The 20,249-nt window shown below is 46.9% G+C and overlaps 1 protein-coding gene across 4 annotated transcripts in view; it reads left to right on the top strand.

Annotated features, from left to right (window-relative positions):
- GRK4 (G protein-coupled receptor kinase 4) overlaps positions 1–20,249 on the top strand; it is a 402,980-nt gene that overhangs the window by 305,100 nt on the left and 77,631 nt on the right. For all 4 annotated transcript variants that reach the window (XM_063924349.1, XM_063924369.1, XM_063924340.1 and 1 more), the window contains one exon: positions 10,039–10,139. In XM_063924349.1, the coding sequence (XP_063780419.1) occupies positions 10,039–10,139 (101 nt within the window). The remainder of the gene's footprint in view (positions 1–10,038; positions 10,140–20,249) is intronic.

Below are 20,249 nucleotides of genomic sequence, written 5' to 3'. Positions count from 1 at the left end.
TCACCCCTTTCCACATCCGTTCTGTTTATGCTGACTGGCGTGGTGTAACCATTTCCGCTCCCTACCCCTGGGGTAGCAAGGATGCCCAACTCTTTACGCAGCTAAATCTGATTACTATGGGCGTGATAACGGAGATCACTTTAGAAAGGAGATTGGGCGTGATGTATAATTTGAATACCGCCCAATGAGCCTGTACCTAAGGCAGGGGCAAACTCGCCGTTGAGGAACAGACTTGGTAACCAGAGAAAGAGACACCTACAGATGTGTTTACATACGCTTTTCCTCACATTGTGCACCTCATGTAATCTGTCTGTCGCCACTTCCCACTAGATTGTTAGCTCTTCAGAGGAGGGCCCTCTTTCCTCTTGTTGTCAAAGCCCTCTTCTAGACACATTTCACTCACAGCTCTCTCCTACTCAGTGACCATCTTTACCCCCTTTTTCTCCTGCTCGTAAAGGCTCATCTCTATCTATGGCTGCCAGCCCCAAGTAGTACGGTGATTACTCCCTCGCTACTTATATCTAAGCTGTATTATATTTTGAGAATTGTGGTGCTCTTTGTTACCTGTACTCCATTTTTGTTATTTATTTACTGTATTGTTACGTTTTGTCTCCCTGTACTGTCCTTTAAACGGAGCTGCGGAACACTTGTGGCGCCTTATAAATAAAATGTAATAATAATAAAATAGCCACATGTAGTGTGCCACAGATTCTGCTTCTTAAACTAAAAGTACCTAGTTGTACACTATGGGAGTTATACAGATGTGGAAGCAAAGCAAAAAAGCAAGCAACTGGGCAAAACCATATTGCACTGCAGGTGGGGTAGATGTAATGTGCAGAGAGACTTAGATCTGGGTGGGGTGTGTTCAATCTGAAATCTAAATTGTAGTGTAAAAATAGGCGTCGAACGTGTACTACAGCACAGCAAAAAAAAAATATTTGCTCCCCTTGCCTGGCAACATGGTTTGTTCCAGACACAAGGTTACTGGCAAATCCGATTCAGGCCCGAAGATGCAAAACTGACGAAAAAGTAGCGCAATGAAGGAAAAAGTACTACATCCAGGGTAAAAAGGCAATAGACCGCTCCGATACAACTTTATACCATTTCTTTTGCTGCTGCAAAAAAAAAAGCCCAAAACTAATCCTAAATACATAGTTCACTATTTGAGGAAAAAGTAGTAAAGTTGAGGGAAATAAAACCAAAATTTAGGAAAAACCATGGAACAGCGATTCTCACCAGGGGTCTTATGCTATATGGGCGAAAGTTATAAGTGGTTGAGGATATTGGGGCCTAATTCAGTAAGGATAGCAAATCAGCAGAATTTGCAAACCTTTTCCTAGCATGCCGGGGGCCGTCCATCGCTGGGCAAGGTCGCCCAGCATGCTGACCGGAGCCTCCTCCCCCCCCCCCCCCCCCCCCCTTCCCTTCAACAAGCAGAAATTGCGAGTGATCGCAATTTCAGCTTGTTAGCAGAAATACTGGAAGTCTCCTGCCGGTGCAGCTTAGCTGCGCCCGCAGGAGATCCACCGCCTTCTCCCTGATCACGGCGGCTGCATGTGAAGTCATGCAGCCCCTGTGATCACGCCCACAACACGCCCCTGTTTGGCCAACTCCGATCCCCGTTCACGCCGCCCCGCCCCCGCAATGATCCATCTCCTCCCTGGAAATAAAGCGTTTGCGATCCAACCGGAATTAGCCCAATAGTGAGTAATAATTTATCAGCAGACATTTTCAAAAAGTGTTATAAACTGTAACAACCAAATCTAACATTAATGGAGGAATTTGCTGTGGTCTGCTGGTAAGGTCTACTGGTCTATCATTTGCTTGTCAGAGAAGTAAAATGTTGATATGGGCTACAGTTGTTTTATAAACCTAAAAATATACTAACAGGCTTATTTAATAATGAGGAAAGATCAATATTAATGATGAATCCGTAGCAATCAATAAGATGTCTGCTTTCACTACTAACCACTGTCATTATGGTTGGAGGAAAGTGATGACAATGGTGACTTCTTGGGCTTTACATTCCTCCCAACGTTGAACATTTTAAATTGGGAAATAGGCATACTCAGGGCATTCCCCAACCTCCCCCCAGAGACTGCTGCATTCATGTTTGCATTCTCATGAGTAACTCCGAGAATTAGGGGCAAGGGGACTTCCATATTCTCATTCCTCCATAATTTATTAGATTGAGGGCAAGGGGGCTTCCATATTCTCATTCCTCCATATTTTATTAGATTGAGAGCAAGGGGGCTTCCATATTCTCTGTTCCTCCCATAATGTATTAGATCAAGGGCAGGGGGCTTCCATATTCTCTGTTCCTCCCATAATGTATTAGATCAAGGGCAGGGGGCTTCCATATTCTCTGTTCCTCCCATAATGTATTAGATCAAGGGCAGGGGGCTTCCATATTCTCTGTGTTCTTCCATAATTTATTAGATCGAGGGCAAGGGGGCTTCCATATTTTCTGTTCCTCCCATAATGTATTAGATCGAGGGTAAGGGGGCTTCCATATTTTCTGTTCCCCCACAATTTATTAGATCGAGGGCAAGGCGGCTTCTATATTTTCTGTTCCCCCACAATTTATTAGATCGAGGGCAAGGCGGCTTCCATATTCTCTGTTCCTCCATAATTTATTAGATCGAGGGCAAGGGGGCTTCCATATTCTCTGTTCCTCCCATAATGTATTAGATCAAGGGCAGGGGGCTTCCATATTCTCTGTGTTCTTCCATAATTTATTAGATTGAGGGCAAGGGGGCTTCCATATTTTCTGTTCCTCCCATAATGTATTGGATCGAGGGCAGGGGGCTTCCATATACTGTGTGTTCTTCCATAATTTATTAGATCGAGGGCAAGGGGGCTTCCATATTTTCTGTTCCTCCCATAATGTATTAGATCGAGGGTAAGGGGGCTTCCATATTCTCTCTTCCTGCATAATTTATTAGATCGAGGGTAAGGGGGCTTCCATATTCTCTGTTCCTCCATAATTTATTAGATCAAAGGCAAGAGGGATTCCATATCCTCTGTTCCTCAATAATTTATTAGATCGGAAATTGCCAAACCAGCCCACATCATATTTGCAAAGTCCTAGTTTCTCATGTACAAAGAACACAAGTGGGTAAGTGGTAGAAGAGCTTATACTGTGAAAACATTGGGGGAAACCCTGTTTTTATAGATGTGTTTTGAGAGTGGAATAAAATAAAAGTTGACATGAGTTTGTGGTTCCTGGTATTGAGTGAAGGAGCTTTATTTACCACATGCATTTTCATTGCTGCCAGTGTGCACAAGCTGCAGACTGTACCCCCAACCCCCTGTAAACATGTGGTGTGCACAAAAAGCTCCGTGTTACCATACTTTTATCACCTGTTTCGTTACGATCACGTTTCCTTATTTCACTTTATTTTATTAGTTTATTTAATTTGTGATGGTTCTCATGAATTGAGCTCAGGGATATAGGACAGGCTCTGACTAACTCACACACATGCCAAACATGATCGGAGTGTAAATAAACTATAGAGCCAAATTGTGTTCTTATCATTTATCTCCTCTTATAGTGTGCCGTTTTCTGATATGCTCTACTCTATTTACAGTGATGGGTAAGGCATATATGTGGTGATATACAGGTGATATAAACACTATACGTGACTTGGCAAGTTTTCATTTGCACCTCTATAGGGTGTGAGGGCAATCTTACGATGCTTGCAGGCGTGATGTGGTACATTTGGTCAAAAACGTACAGTAGAACCCCCCCTAGTGATGGAAAGATGGTTGAAGTACCAGAGGTCCATTAGTCACATTAGGACTTACTGTACATGACACCTTTTGATCTCTCCTTTAGCAATATCTCCTCCCACTTCCACAACGAGACCTGATGAAGCAAGATTGACATTAACTTGGCAAATGATTATAAGACGTACTTGAACAAAAAAATATTGTCCAAATGTACTACAATTAGAATCTATGAGGGGAGAGAACCTAAGAGTTCTGCCATGGGAGAAATACATTTTTAAGCTCATTGAAACGGACAGTTTTCTACATAGAAGTATTTTATAGGAAGACAGGACAAGGAGCAGAGTGTATGGGAAAAGCTCTGCGAGGATAGATATTGTCCTAGGCAGAAGCATCCAGACATACCAACAGGACACAGATACTAACTAGACAGTGACAGGACAAAGAAGACTAATACGACAGGCAGACACACCAACAGGGCAATAAAGACCAACAGGACAGGCAGACACACCAATAGTAAAGAAAGACTAACAGGACAGGCAGGCACACCAATGAGGCAAGGAAGACTAACCCAGCAGGCAGACACACCAACAGGACAAGGAAGACTAACAGGACAGGAAGACACACCAGCAGGATAATGAGAGACAACGGGCAAAGGCAGACAAAACAACAGTACAAGACGGGAGACTACAGGAAAAGGCAGAAATTTCATTAATACAAAGGAAGACATTTGAGATCTAGAGACACAACAGCAAGAGGAGGAGAGACTAGATGAATAGGCAGATAGACCAATAGAAGGAGAGACTTTCGAGACAGGATGACAAACCAGCAGGACAAGGCTAGACTAACACAGCAGACACATCAGCAGGACAAAGAGTGATTACTGGGAATGGCAGCCACACAAACCGAACAAGGAATGACTGGACTGTCAGCTAGGACAGGCAGCCACTCTAACAGGACATCCGTGTTCCCAGAACATCTTGGGGAGAGGAGTGTCCTATATGAAAGCAGAGCATGATTGTGAAACATTATACCTACGGTGGTAGGATGGACATTAATAAACATAAATTGTGGACAGCAATAAAATAAAATCTGCAACCCACGGCAAAACTAATCACATTCTTAGTGACAGTTTTGTATTCTCATAAAAAAACAAAAACAAAGCAAATGTCTAGTTGCCGGACAGAATTTTTGTTGTTGTCAAACAGCGCACCTTTTTTTATTAAAAGACCCCCTGTGTGAATGTGACACTGACATATTCAGCCCCTCGCAGTGACTGAAACAATCTGGCCGCTTCTCTGAGCTTTGTATATAGAGACCAGATATTATTTGTAGCTGTGTGGTCATTGCCCTTAAACTTGTAAACACAACATTCTTAACAGTAACTGAATAATTCCCCAGCAATTCCAGGCACGTGCCGGTATAGTACATCTACAGTATACTGCCATTCTATAGGCTGGGAAGTGGGGGAGGATTTCTGCTGAAGCCCAGCTCACAGTGTTACCCTAACACAGTGGTTCCCAAACTTTTGTGAATTCATGGCACCCTAGAGTATTACAATTTATTTCACGGCACCCCCAGGCCAAAAGTTTCTTATTGAGAAATTTAGAAATAAATATGAAACTAAGTAAATTGTGTTTATATGTCAACCTTGGGTTTGTCCACATATTTTATGATTGACAGTCACCAGCACTGGTTTTCCTGTTACATTGACCATAAATGATTTGAATCGGTCCTGGACCACCAATCCAAGGCACCCCTGCAAGTGCCCTGAGACACCCCAGGGTGCCATGGCACACTGTTTGAGAATTACTGTCCTAAGGAATGGTATTGTCACAGAAAGTCTGCACTTCTACAGTCTCTGTAATGAACTTACCACCTCGCAGTCCGTGCAGCCCCTCTATTCTTTAATTAGCCGGAGTCCTCACCAACCTTTGTCCATTATTCATGCCACTCCCTTCCTTCCTCCCTAACTGGCATTTGTTCTCCTCTCCAGGGATGGTTAAAGCTTTTTTTTTTTGTTATTACTGTTTGATCCGTAAAGCTCAAAAAGCTTGAAACATTTTTATGAAAATGTTCATAAAGGCAAATACCGTATACGGATGAGCGTGGCATAGTCAGGCACAAGCTCTTTTCTTACGCTTATGTCATTTATTAATGAATGATGAAGCTGCAACACTTTTATGAAGCCTTGCTTATATACTGTATGTAGTAGACTTCTATAATTATGTTTTTTTGTACATTTCAAGAACAGTAATACTGAGGGCAGCACAGTGGTTAGCATTGCCATCTCACGGCACTGAAATCATGGCTTTGATTCTGGCCAAAGCCTTATTTATATGTGTGGAGTTTATATGTTCCCCCAATGTGTTTCGTGAGTGTGCTCCATTTTCCTCCCACAGCCCAAAACATATTGGTAGGATAATTGGCTTCTGATGTAGTTGACCCTTGTGTGTCTGGTAGGAAATTTTAGATGTTACGCTCCAGTAGGTCTGATGTGAATGATTATGTCTTCTCTGTACAAAGCTGTACATTGTAATTGGCCTGTATAGATAAAGCAAAATAATAGGTCATTGCAAGGTGATAGGGTTACCACCTTTTTATTTTCACATTTCTAGATAGGGGCGTGGCTAAGGATTGTCACTAAAGGGGGGGTACACACCGGGGAGATGTGTGCTGAGCGATCTATCACAGAACGCTCAGCACACATCTCTCCCCTCACTCAGCGCAATGTGTGCTGAGCGACGGGGGGTGGGTGGGGGGGCGCTCACTTCACCCAGCGGTGAAGTGAGCGATGTAATTAGATTGGCAAATCTAGTACCGGCGATAGTGATGTGCAGGAATGTGCATCGCTATCGCTGGGGGGCATACACACTGAGAGATCCGTGCTTACTGTACTTTCTAAGCAATCTAGTCAGATTGCTTAGGAATTAAGCATACATCTCTCCGTGTGTACCCGGGGGGTCTATTTACTAAGCCTTAGATGGAGATAAAGTACCAGCCAACCAACTCCTAACTGTCCGTTTTCAAAACCAACCTGTGACATGGTAGTTAGGAGTTGATTGGCTGGTGCTATATCTCCTTCCACTTTGTCTCCTTTGAAGGCTTAGTAAATAGACCCCCACTGACTAGAGGGTGTGAGTAGGGGCAGTGAGGTTATGGTGTTGCTAGGAACAGAACACTATTACCCAGTAACATCACCTCAAGGCAAAGCGATTACAAAAATCTTGCTTATGGTCTTAAGCTGGGTACACACCATATTATTATAGTGCTACACAGTGACGTGGCGTGTAACAATACATCACATCCGCTGTACATACTGCACTATCCGCTCTACGCCGCTTCTATGTATTGTTACACCCTGAAATGTTATTACCTTCGCATTGGCCATGGAATCATCCCATTGGACGTGCACCACATCCAGTGAGACGATTTGAACAGCAGCACATGAGTGCACACTGTTTGATGGGTAAGATATATTGTTCCGATCTGCGTTGGGACAGTATTTCATATTATATATCGTATAGTGTGTACCCAGCTTTACTCCCCTCAGTCATCAGTTATGCAGTGAATTGTAGGCATTGTGTGATGGAACATTTAATATCCCAGATAAGTCACTAGACTTTCTGATCCTCTGCACTAAGGTCTTGGGTTCTATTCCCACCTTGGCCTAACTGTGTGGAGTTTGTATATTCTCCCCGTTCTTGTGTGGGTTTCCTTTGGGTACTCCGGTTTACTCGGGTTCACTACGATATGCCGGCGGTCGGGCTCCCGGCGACCAGCATACCGGCGCCGGGAGCCCGACCGCCGGCTTACCGACAGTGTGGCGAGCGCAAATGAGCCCCTTGCGGGCTCGCTGCGCTCGCCACGCTACGGGCACGGTGGCGCGCTACGCGCGCCACACTATTTTATTCTCCCTCCAGGGGGGTCGTGGACACCCACGAGGGAGAATAAGTGTCGGTATGCCGGCTGTCGGGCTCCCAGCGCCGGTATGCTGGTCGCCGGGAGCCCGACCGCCGGCATACTGAAGACCACCCGGTTTACTCCCATATTCCAAAGGGTTAGGGGGAAGGTAAGTATATTTACAGAACCCCCTGTCGTGATCTTTTCCATCAGGATGCTGCTGTCGGTTTTATAACTGCTGGCAGCCTGAATGCCGGCAAAACTTGTATCACACCCCCCCTACAAGGTGTGTAATGGTTTGTAACTACATGTGAATGCTTACAGTGCATTGCCGCTACACGCTCGGAATACGATGAAATGTTTGTGCAATTTACGAGCTGAAGGGGTTAACAGGTAACAAGTTGTTCCTATTGATTCTCCAGGACTTAAGCCTGTTACCTATTTGTTAACAGCCACTGCGTAAAAGTGTAGACTATCCTTTTGCAGTGCAAATATTGACAGGTGTGTATACGTTGATATACACTGATATTATTGTGCCTCTTGGTTGTAAAAGACTGTGTACAGTATGTCACGGGCAGTGCCTGCCAGGATGTAAACTATATGTGTAAGCCAAGCGGCTCTGAAAGCTATTCCAATTCAGTCTGTTCTCATAGGATCCATGCAGATTACTACCCTGAACTCCACATAGGATGCTTCCTATTAATGGCAGTTTGTGTTATATAACGGTTATAAGGACATTGGACACAGTTGTTTACTTATATTTGAGCTCTGACAAATATCTGGTTGGAGTTATGGTACGCTGGCACCGTAACCTACCATAGCCGCCTTCGCTGATTTAATACTTCCGAGCTATGCACAACAGGGGCTGGACATGAAATATTACTTTTATTAAACCTAAGCAACCTTCACTTCACATGTACAGAGGTTGCTCTCTCTCTGTGGTACTTTCTCACCATATTTGTAAGTTGATCTCTCATTTTTAAACACCTCAGTCAATTGACCGTTCACACTGGCCGGCTGATTTCGTACTGGTTTATGAAGTTTTCATCAGGCTGGAAACATGGCCGCTGTAGTGTGTGATGTCACCAATTTTGCTTTCTCATGGTGAAAAATGTTATGTGTCTCTGGCCACAGGTAGAATGACTGTATCGCCAGTTGTACAAATAGCCATGTGAAGCGAGGCGCCTGGTCCCATGCGACTCGGCTGGCACCAGGTATCTTTTTACCCGAAAATTTTGACAAGGATGCACCGGGAGACACTGATGAGTAATCTGATATGCGACACTTGGAGGCTCCAGAGGTGCAGTCCAAGATTCAAATAGCACCCCAAACGCTGCCAAACATCACCGACCAGGACTCACTGGCAGTTGGTGCAGCTATTTGATTTTTGGGGTGTGTGCTGCAGCCTCACCTCTGGAACTGCCACTGGCGGCAGAGTATCTATATGTAGCATAACGGTACTCGCCGTGGAAAGAAGCCACAGTCGCTGCATCGTAGCATTTCGTATGAGAATTCAGACTTAGTTGCACACAGATATATACGTGTCGCATATCAAATGAATTAGCACTCCCTTTTGGTTCGTCCTAGTTGCATCCTGTTGCAATGAAGACGCATTTTCGTGTAGAAAGACACCTGGTACTAGCAGAGACGCCTGGTACCTGGGGCCTAATCCATCTTTGTACGCATTGCTATGTTTTTGCAAAGGGTGCAGTTATCAGCAGACTGCACATATGCTGCAATCGCACTGCGCACTTTGCCAAGGTGCCTTTGCAGTCGCGCGCACACTGACCTTTTATATGCAGGGTGATTGACAGGAAGGGTCTGTTTGGGGGAGTAGCCGCAAAAACGCAGGCAGCACCATTTTCGTGGCTTATCTGCCTTGAGCTGCGATCATGTCCGTAGAGAAACATGGCGCCAGCGCCGCTACTGCCGCGACCAGTCTGCGGAGCCATAGATCAACCCTAGGGGTCGATGTTCCTCGTTATTGCATTGGTTTCTGCTTATGAGTACGTAATTAAGGGCAGACTTTACGATGGCTACAGTGGACGTCTATCTTCTTTCCTGTATGGCAGCTTCATTTGCGATGATAAGTAGTTCCGTCACCTAGGAAACCGCAGCTGCATAGACATTGAGTACAAACATGAATTAGGCCCCTGGTGCGCTAAGACGGACTGTCTGGCCCCACTATAGCAATAATATATGAGGACACATCTGTACATTGTCATATAAGCGGTCTATTTAAATCTTAATTAAAACTTTTGGTGTATTTAATTAGAATGTAATCACTTCATGGATTCCAATAGTCTTTGACATAACAGTAAAGTTTTATCTGTACCGAAACGGATAGCTTTATAGTTGGTGACTGTATATACATATTTACATGTGCCTTTCTCCTCTGTTTGGCAGTCTGCAGCCCATTTGCCGGAAATACCTCAGGACACCGTACACGAATGTAAGGAGAGGCTGGAACATATCCCCTGCAAGGAGCTCTTTAACGGCTGCACTAGGTAGGTTACGTACGTGACTGGATGTTCAATGTCTTTGCTACCTGAGTAGAAGACATCAATATGTTGAATGCATACTGTAATTCTTAGTAAATCTTGCAAAAGTTCCTCATTATTAGCTGTGTTATGTAACCGTGTGATACGATCATTTATTTGCTCCAAGTATGCTGTATAGTGATCAGTATGAGAGACACTTAAAGGCAGATTTATTTAAGCGAAAGCAGGTATTACAGAACTGGTGCATGCCTCCCAACGGTTATGTATGAAGTATTAGGGACAAACAAAAAACACTGCCCTGATTCGCGCAAACCATGCCATGGTCCGACCAACCACACCCAGTTTTAGTAAAACTACACCCAGATCATTTAAGGCACCCGCCCATTTAAAGACCTGATGATCTGGATAGTTGGGAAATGCAAGGCAGCTGCTATCTTGAATCAGTTTGACACTCAGGAATGGAACATTACATCACCAGACCCCATGGATGGGCTTCTGCGTGCACGGCGTACCCATGCCCTTGCTCTCAGATGCCAGTGGTGGAAACAACACTGTTGCAATGAGTATGCCCCTCCCCTACCCCCTTCTTTCACCTCTGGATCCTGTAGTCGTCGTGCCTCTTCCAACCCCTTCCTCAAACGATGGACTTCTGACTAAGAAAAGCAGGCAGCCGGTTGGCTGAGACAAGAGGAAAAACAAAAAAGCAAGATGTAATAGAATACAGAAAGTGGTGCCATAGAGGGATGGGAGGGCAGAGAGAAAGAACTTGTGGGAAGACCAGAGGAAACTGTCAGCAAGCTAGAATATAGGCGTGTAGGACTAGTGGATACATTGGTGACATGACGTGGGCATAGGACTATTGGGTTAATTCCGACCCGTTCGCACGCAGCGGTTCTTTGCTACGGTGCGAACGGGTTGGATATGCGCAAGCGCGGCAGACGCATTGCGCTCGCACGTCGTTGCCTGGCGACGATCGTCACCAGGCAACGATGCCGCCAGCGAGAAATGTGATCGCAGCGGCGAACGCAAGAAGGCGGACAGGCGGGAGGCGTTCCGGGGCGGATACTCACGGTTTTCCAGGCGTGGTGAGTCCAACGCAAGAGTGTCGAGGCGTTTGAAGGGTGGATGTCTGACGTCAGGATGTCTTAATCACTGGATCCGTCGCATTGGGTGAGTAATTGCAGCCCTGGTCTTGTTTTACGTGAAACTTTTTTAGAATAGCAGGGCTGTACAAGCGTTCGCAGCCCTGCTATGCTAAAATACACTCCCCCATAGGCGGCGTCAGATTGATCGCATGAGCAACAAAAAGTTGCTACGTGCGATCAACTCGGAATGACCCCCTATGGGAGAATCAGGGAGAAGAGTAGATCGGCAAATGAAAAGCATAGGGTGAGGGGTGGGTAACATATAGAACAAAAATTGTGGAAACAAATTGGCAGACAGGCAAGTGGGGGAGGATGACTAGGAAATGGGACAGAGGACAGAGCAGGTCACACACGGTTCCTGGTTCCTTTTTGCATTGCTATCTTCCCCCTGATTGCGTCACTGCTTCCAAAGACAAGTTTGCTTCGTGTTCAGTGGAATCTTTTGTCAATTTCGCACTTCACCCTGGGAGCCATTGGTCTAGAAAGCGTCCTGCTGAAAGTGCTGGTGACGGGGCAGTCTGTTGCAGAAATGGGGCCTGACTCCGGTATAGCAGATAGAGATGGAAGTGGACCAGTGCCCATTTCAGAAGCAATAAAAGCTGGTCAGGAAGCTGACTCAGAGATTTAATGGTATGTCAGTGACTCTTCACGTACATTGCTGTATGCAACCATAACACATGCAATGCATCATGTCAGCCGTTGTGGTCCCACCCTCCACCTGCTACAACTGCGTGGCTGCCATAGGAACAGTCACACATCCTTCTACAGTCTCTGTGACCTAGGCACAATCTATAGGAAGATACTGCCAGCTATACAGCAGATGGTTTCCTCTTATCCTACTGGCTCATGTGCACATCTGTGGTATTTACAATAACAGTCTCTGTAAAAGGTTTGGGGCGCGGTGCACATGGGGTGGTGCAAGAAATCTACTGTAACCAAAAGCCCCCAGTCTCTCACTGGTATTTGCTAACATTTAATAGGAAAATGGCCTTGGCGTCATGCACGTTTTGTAAACTGTACACCTGTGGGTTGAAAGCTGCCCTTTAACTTCCATGTAAAATACAGGGTCTGATTCAGCATCATATTTGCCGTTTTCCGCACTCCTGTGCGAGGTCTTAAACGTGTGATTGCAGTTTAAGAGGTGACGGGGGCGTCGACGTTGAGGTTGTGGTTCGGACAACGCAGGCATGTCCGGACCGCTTGCGGGGCAGGCCACGGCGGCTGTGTGATGTCACACTGTATAGCGATGCACTCACATGTTAGCAGAGTACGTGGGGGGTGGGGGAGGGCTGTACCTGCCATGCGGGGCAGCCTTGCCGGGTTGGGTATGGGTTACCGGCGGCCAGGATCTCATCGATCAGCTTCCCGACGCCGGGATCCCGGCCGCGGAATGCGGAAGGTCCCCTTGTGGGCTCTGTGCAGGTTCTAGATTCCCACTCTGCGGGTGTCGTGGACACCCACGAGTGGAAATAGTCCCAACTAGTCGGCATGCCAACCGATGGGATTAGTGGGGGTGGGATGTATGTGCCGGTAATCCCGTCACATAACTATAAGCGTTGTAGCAACTTTTTAGCAAAACTACAACTCATGCTGAATTAGGCCAACAATACCTGTCGCTTAGGGAAGTGATCTCTGAATTATGTAGGTATCTACGTCACAAATATGTTATTATTTTATGATGAAACGGAATGCAAAATATTGAATAGCTGCTACATTTTATTAATGACATATGTTCCTATACATAATGTGTTATGTCTGTATGTGCAAAGTACAATCAAATCGGTTGCTTCTATATATTTGTGACGCAATTGTATTACTTAAATTTAAAAACTTGTGGAGTAATAACAGTCCAGGGGCTGTCTACGGATACAATACTTTTAGTTAATTTTATATGCTGTCAGAGCTGTAACTAGACTCTTTGGTGCCCTGGATCAAAAGGAGCTTTGACATCCCCCCTTCCATTTTTCATATATGTGGCTAAGGTGCCCCCACAAAAAAGTGGTGTTACCTCACGGGGGAGGGGCCTGACTAAACTGATTCCAGAGAAAATGCATGCCCTACCCACATGACGTACACATTTGTAGAACACCTATGCTTTCAGCAGAAAACCCTAAAGGTGGGGACACACTAGGTACACGTGCTCTATGAGCGACATCTCCTAGTGTTTCCCCGCTCGGGCCGGGGGCAGGGCGTACACACTGAGCGATATGACGACCATATCGCTCAGTGAGGTCACGGGCCATGCAGACAGCTCTTGGACAACAGTTTAAATTGAGCTGCCTGCACGGCCGACAACAAGGGTTGTTAATGAGTGCTGGTCGGCAGCGGCATACACACTTGCCGAGAAAATGAGCGACATTGCTCATTTTCTCTGTTGTATGCACCTTAAAAACATGGATTTGGACACCAGTCCTTTTACATCACACATTCATACACTCCACTTTATCGATCTTTATTTTTCAGTTACATTATTTCTCTGACGTCCTAGTGGATGCTGGGGACTCCGTAAGGACCATGGGGAATAGACGGCTCCGCAGGAGACTGGGCACATCTAAAGAAAGATTTAGGACTATCTGGTGTGCACTGGCTCCACCCCCTATGACCCTCCTCCAAGCCTCAGTTGGATTTCTGTGCCCGGCTGAGCTGGATGCACACTAGGGGCTCTCCTGAGCTCCTAGGAAGAAAGTGTTTGTTAGGTTTTTTATTTTCAGTGAGACCTGCTGGCAACAGGCTCACTGCATCGAGGGACTAAGGGGAGAAGAAGCGAACCTACCTAAGTGGTGGTAGCTTGGGCTTCTTAGGCTACTGGACACCATTAGCTCCAGAGGGATCGAACACAGGACCCGACCTCGTCGTCCGTTCCCGGAGCCGCGCCGCCGTCCCCCTTACAGAGCCAGAAGCAAGAAGGTGGTCCGGAAAATCGGCGGCTGAAGACTTCTGTCTTCTCCAAGGTAGCGCACAGCACTGCAGCTGTGCGCCATTGCTCCTCATGCACACCTCACACTCCGGTCACTGATGGGTGCAGGGCGCTGGGGGGGGGGGCGCCCTGAGCAGCAATACTGACACCTTGGCTGGCAAACTGGCACCATATATAGCCCCAGAGGCTATATTGGTGCTTTTTAACCCCTGCCAGAATCAATAAAAATGTGGGAGAAAGTCCGCGAAAAAGGGGCGGAGCTATCTCCTTCAGCACACTGGCGCCATTTTTCCCTCACAGCTCCGTTGGAGGGAAGCTCCCTGGCTCTCCCCTGCAGTCAATACACTACAGAAAGGGTTAAAAAGAGAGGGGGGGCACAATTTAGGCGCAGTATACAATATATATAGGCAGCTATAAGGGAAAACACTCTTTATATGTGATATCCCTGTGATATATAGCGCCCTGGTGTGTGCTGGCATACTCTACCTCTGTCTCCCCAAAGGGCTTTGTGGGGTCCTGTCCTCTGTCAGAGCATTCCCTGTGTGTATGCTGTGTGTCGGTACGGCTGTGTCGACATGTATGAGGAGGATAATGATGTGGAGGCGGAGCGAATGCCTGTAAATGTGATGTCACCCCCTGCGGGATCGACACCTGTGTGGTTGGACTTATGGAAGGATTACGTGAAAGTGTCAACTCCTTACACAAAAGGTCGACGACACAGAACAGCCGGCTACTCAGCTTGTGCCTGTTCCAGCGTCTCAAATGTCATGGGGGGCTCTAAAAACGCCCGCTACCTCAGATGGCAGAAACAGATGTCGACACGGATACCGACTCCAGTGTCGACGACGATGAGACTAGTGTACCCTCCAAATAGGTCCACCCGTTACATGATTGAGGCAATGAAAAATGTATTACACATTTATGATAATACCCCAGGTACCACATAAAAGGGTATTATGTTTGGTGACAGAAAACTACCAGTAGTTTTTCCTGCATCTGAGAAATTAAATGAGGTGTGTGAGGAAGCGTGGTCTTCCCCCGGTAAGAAATTGATAATTTCTAAACGGTTATTGGCAGCGTACCCTTTCCCGCCAGAGGATAGGTCACGTTGGTAAACACCCCATAGGGTAGATACAGCGCTTACACGCTTATCAGAAAAGGTGGCACTACCGTCTCCGGATACGGCCGCCCTGAAGGAACCTGCTGATAAAAAGCAGGGGGTTACCCTGAAAGATATAGTCACACACTCGGGCGTTATATTGCGACCAGCCATTGCTTCGGCATGGATGTGCAGTGCTCCCGCTGCGTGGTCAGATTCCCTGTCGGAAAATAACTATGGATAGGGACAATATTTTGCTGACAATAGAGCATATAAAAGACGTGGTCTTATACATGCGTGATGCACAGAGGGATATTTGCCGGCTGGCATCAAAAATAAGCGCTAGGTCTATTGCCGCCAGACGGGGGTTATGGACTCGGCAATGGTCAGGCGATGCCGACTCGAATCGGCACATGGAAGTTTTGCCCTATAAGGGGGTAAAACTGTTTGGGGATGGTCTTTCAGACCTCGTTTCCACAGCTACTGCTGGGAAATCGACTTTTTTGCCACAGGCTACCCCACAACAAAGGAAAGCACCGTATCATCAAGTACAGTCCTTTCGGCCCCAGAAAAGCAAGAGGGCTAGAGGCTCATCCTTTCTGCCGAGAGGCAAAGGTAGAGGAAAAAGCTGCAGCGCACAGCTAGTTCCCAAGAGCAGAAGTCCTCCCTGCGTCCGGTAAGTCCACAGCATGACGCTGGGGCTGCTCAGGCGGACCCGGGTACGGTGGGGGCCCGTCTCAGAAATTTCAGCGCCCAGTGGGCTCTCTCACATGGATCCCTGGGTCCTTCAAGTAGTATCTCAGGGGTACAGGCTGGAGTTCGAGACGTTCTTCCCCCCGCCGTTTCCTAAAATCTGCCTTACCGGCACCTCCCTCTGCCAGGGAGGCGGTGTTGGTGGCTATTCAACACTATAATCACAACAAGTGATTGTCAAGGTGCCCCTCCTTCAGCAAGGAAGGGGTTACTATTCCACAATGGTTGTGGTACCGAAACAGAACGGTTCGGTGAGACCCATCTTAAAATTAAAATACTTGAACTTTTATATCAGAAGATTCAAGTTCGAGATGGAATCGCTCAGGGCGGTTATTACGAGCCTGGACGAGGGGGATTACAGGGTCTCCCTGGACATCAAGGATGCGTACCTGCATGTCCCCATTTACCCTCCTCACCAGGAGTACCTCAGATGTGTGGTACAGGACTGTCACTATCAGTTCCAGACGCTGCCGTTGGAGTTGTCCACGGCACCGAAGGTCTTTACCAAGGTAACGGCCGAAATGATGATACTCCTTCGCAAGAAGGAAGTTTTTATTATCCCGTACTTGGACGATCTCCTGATAAAGGCGAGGTCCAAAGAACAGTTGGTAGTAGGGGTAGCACTCTCTCGGGAAGTGCTACAACAGCACGACTGGATTCTCAATATTCCAAAGTCACAGCTGGTCCCGACGACACGTCTTCTGTTCCTGGGAATGATTCTGGACACAGACCAGAAAAGAGTGTTTCTTCCAGTGGAAGCACACGAGTCCTGGAAAAAATGGTAGCTTCGTACGAAGCATAATTCCATTCGGAAGGTTCCACGCAAGGACGTTCCAGTGGGACCTGTGGGACAAATGGTCCGGGTCCCATCTACAGATACAACAGCGGATAACCCTGTCGGCAAGAAACAGGGTGTCGCTGCTGTGGTGGCTGCAGAGGGCTCATCTACTAGAGGGCCGCAGATTCGGAATACAGGACTGGGTCCTGGTGACCACGGAGGCCAGCCTTCGGGGCTGGGGTACAGTCACACAGGGAAGAAATTTCCAAGGAGATTTCGCTTCACATAATTATTCTGGAGCTAAGGGCCATTTACAATGCCCTAAGCCAAGCAAGGCCCCTGCTTCAGAACCAGCCGGTACTGATCCATTCAGACAACATCACGGCGGTCGCCCATGTAAACAGACAGGGCGGCACAAGAAGCAGGATGGCGATGGCAGAAGCCACAAGGATTCTCCGATGGGCGACCTACACCCGGGAGAATGGGGACTTCTTCCAGAAGTTTTCCAAATGCGGGTAAACCGTTGGGAATGACCACGGGTGGACATGATGGCGTCCCGCCTCAACAAAAAGTTGAAAAGATATTGCGCCAGGTCAAGGGACCCTCAGGCGATCGCTGTGGACGCTCTAGTGACACCGTGGGTGTACCAGTCGGTTTATGTGTTTCCTCCTCTACCTCTCATACCCAGGGTGCTGAGAATAATAAGAATGCGAGGAGTGAAAACCATACTCATGGTTCCGGATTGGCCAAGAAGAGCTTGGTACCCGGAACTTCAAGAGATGCTGGCAGAGGACCCTTGGCCTCTGCCGCTCAGACAAGACCTGCTGCAGCAGGGACCCTGTCTGTTCCAAGACTTACCGCGGCTGCGTTTGACGGCATGGCGGTTGAACACCGGATCCTAAAGGAAAAGGGTATTCCGGAGGAAGTAATCCCTACACTGATCAAAGCCAGGAAGGATGTCACCGCAAGACATTATTACCACATTTGGCGGAAATATGTTGCTTGGTGTGAGGCCATGAAGGCCCCGAAGGAGGAATTTCAACTGGGTCGATTCCTACACTTCCTGCAAGCAGGGGTGACGTTGGGCCTCAAATTGGGGTCCATCAGGGTCCAGATTTCGGCTCTGTCGATTTTATTCCAGAAAGAACTGGCTTCACTGCCTGAAGTTCAGACTTTTGTCAAAGGAGTTCTGCATATTCAGCCTCCTTTTGTGCCCCCAGTGGCACCTTGGGATCTCAATGTGGTTTTGGCATTCCTGAAATCACATTGGTTCGAACCACTTAAGACTGTGGAATTAAAATATCTCACGTGGAAAGTGGTCATACTGTTGGCCCTGGCTTCGGCCAGGCGGGTTTCAGATTTGGCGGCTTTGTCTTGAAAAAGCCCTTATCTGATTTTCCAGATGGATAGGGCAGAATTGAGGACTCGTCCTCAGTTTCTCCCGAAGGTGGTCTCAGCTTTTCACTTGAACCAACCTATTGTGGTGCCTGCGGCTACTAGGGACTTGGAGGATTCCAAGTTGCTGGACGTAGTCAGGGCCCTGAAAATTTATGTTTCCAGGACGGCTGGAGTCAGAAAAACTGACTCGCTGTTTATCCTGTATGCACCCAACAAGCTGGGTGCTCCTGCTTCTAAGCAGTCTATTGCGCGCTGGATTTGTAGCACTATTCAGCTGGCGCATTCTGCGGTAGGATTACCGCAGCCTAAATCAATAAAAGCCCATTCCACAAGGAAGGTGGGCTCATCTTGGGCGGCTGCCCGAGGGGTCTCGGCTTTACAACTTTGCCGAGCAGCTACTTGGTCAGGGGCAAACACGTTTGCTAAATTCTACAAATTTGATTCCCTGGCTGAGGAGGACCTGGAGTTCTCTCATTCGGTGCTGCAGAGTCATCCGCACTCTCCCGCCCGTTTGGGAGCTTTGGTATAATCCCCATGGTCCTTACGGAGTCCCCAGCATCCACTAGGACGTCAGAGAAAATAAGATTTTACTCACCGGTAAATCTATTTCTCGTAGTCCGTAGTGGATGCTGGGCGCCCATCCCAAGTGCGGATTGTCTGCAATACTTGTACATAGTTATTGTTACAAAAATCGGGTTTTGTTGTGAGCCATCTCTTCAGAGGCTCCAATTGTTATCATACTGTTAACCGGGGTTCCTATCACGTGTTATATGGTGTGATTGGTGTGGCTGGTATGAGTCTTACCCGGGATTCAAAATCCTTCCTTATTGTGTCAGCTCTTCCGGGCACAGTTCCTAACTGAGGCTTGGAGGAGGGTCATAGGGGGAGGAGCCAGTGCACACCAGATAGTCCTAAATCTTTCTTTAGATGTGCCCAGTCTCCTGCTGAGCCGTCTATTACCCATGGTCCTTACGGAGTCCCCAGCATCCACTACGGACTTCGAGAAATAGATTTACCGGTGAGTAAAATCTTATTTTTTTATTTTATATCATTCTTAACAGCCATGATCTGGACCTGTCACTTTCGTAGGCACCTTTATTAAAGTCTTCCTTTATTTAAGGCACACATTTTAAATACTGTCATACCCTGGACTCGTACCCATGACACTTTACATTATAGTCAGAAACCTTACTCGTGGAGCTAATTACTCCTGCAAAGAAACCTACAAATTCTAACTAAATGAGGCTACTTGTAATTGTGAGTTGAAAACCATTGCACCTGAACAGATCTATGTAGTGTGCAGCCACACATCCAATCCCCTGCAGCTTCACACTTAATATATCTGCTCAGCTGCATTGGTTTTCAAGCTCCATGAGTAAAGTGTCTGACTACAATGTAATACGACATGGGTTCTAATCCCAGCTGTGACGGTATTTGAAATAGGTTCTTTAAAAAAAGGTAGATGTGTGGGTGAGTTGGCCAGGGAGGATGGGAGGCTAGAAGATGCCAGGTATCCAAAAGGAGGGAAGCTACAAGTGATTAAATAATTCAACTGTAAATTGACAGGTGCCACCGAACAGCGCCCTCTCCCTTGTGGTACCACATATCGCACCACCCTGGTAACGGCCCTGCATGCTACTGATCTATAGGTATGATTTAGAGATGGTCGCTAATGCATTCGCAGCTGCTTTCCTGCACACAGCAGATGTATGAAAATATGCTAATGCTGCCAGCACCTGGAAATGCAATGAGATGCCCACTAGTGGCCTTGCAAGTGTCACCATCTGCGTACAAACACGCAGCAATGCTCGCAGATCCTCCCATAATCGACCTTCCCAGCAACTCAGTCACGCAGAAAGGCCATGTATTCTGCGTACGAATCGCAACATTTAATTTATAATGTTATTCTCTGAACCAACACATGTTTCGCTGCTCGTTTCTCTGGAAAAGCATATGTCAAAAGTATTTGGTTGCTTTGACATATATGGACATTACCTAAAACCTTATTTATTCTATTGTTATTATT

This window comes from Pseudophryne corroboree, chromosome 1 (assembly GCF_028390025.1).
Source record: "Pseudophryne corroboree isolate aPseCor3 chromosome 1, aPseCor3.hap2, whole genome shotgun sequence".
NCBI classification, from domain to species: Eukaryota; Metazoa; Chordata; class Amphibia; order Anura; family Myobatrachidae; genus Pseudophryne; species Pseudophryne corroboree.
The sequence above is the reverse complement of the archived record's forward strand: the minus strand, read 5'-3'. Positions and strand labels throughout refer to the sequence as shown.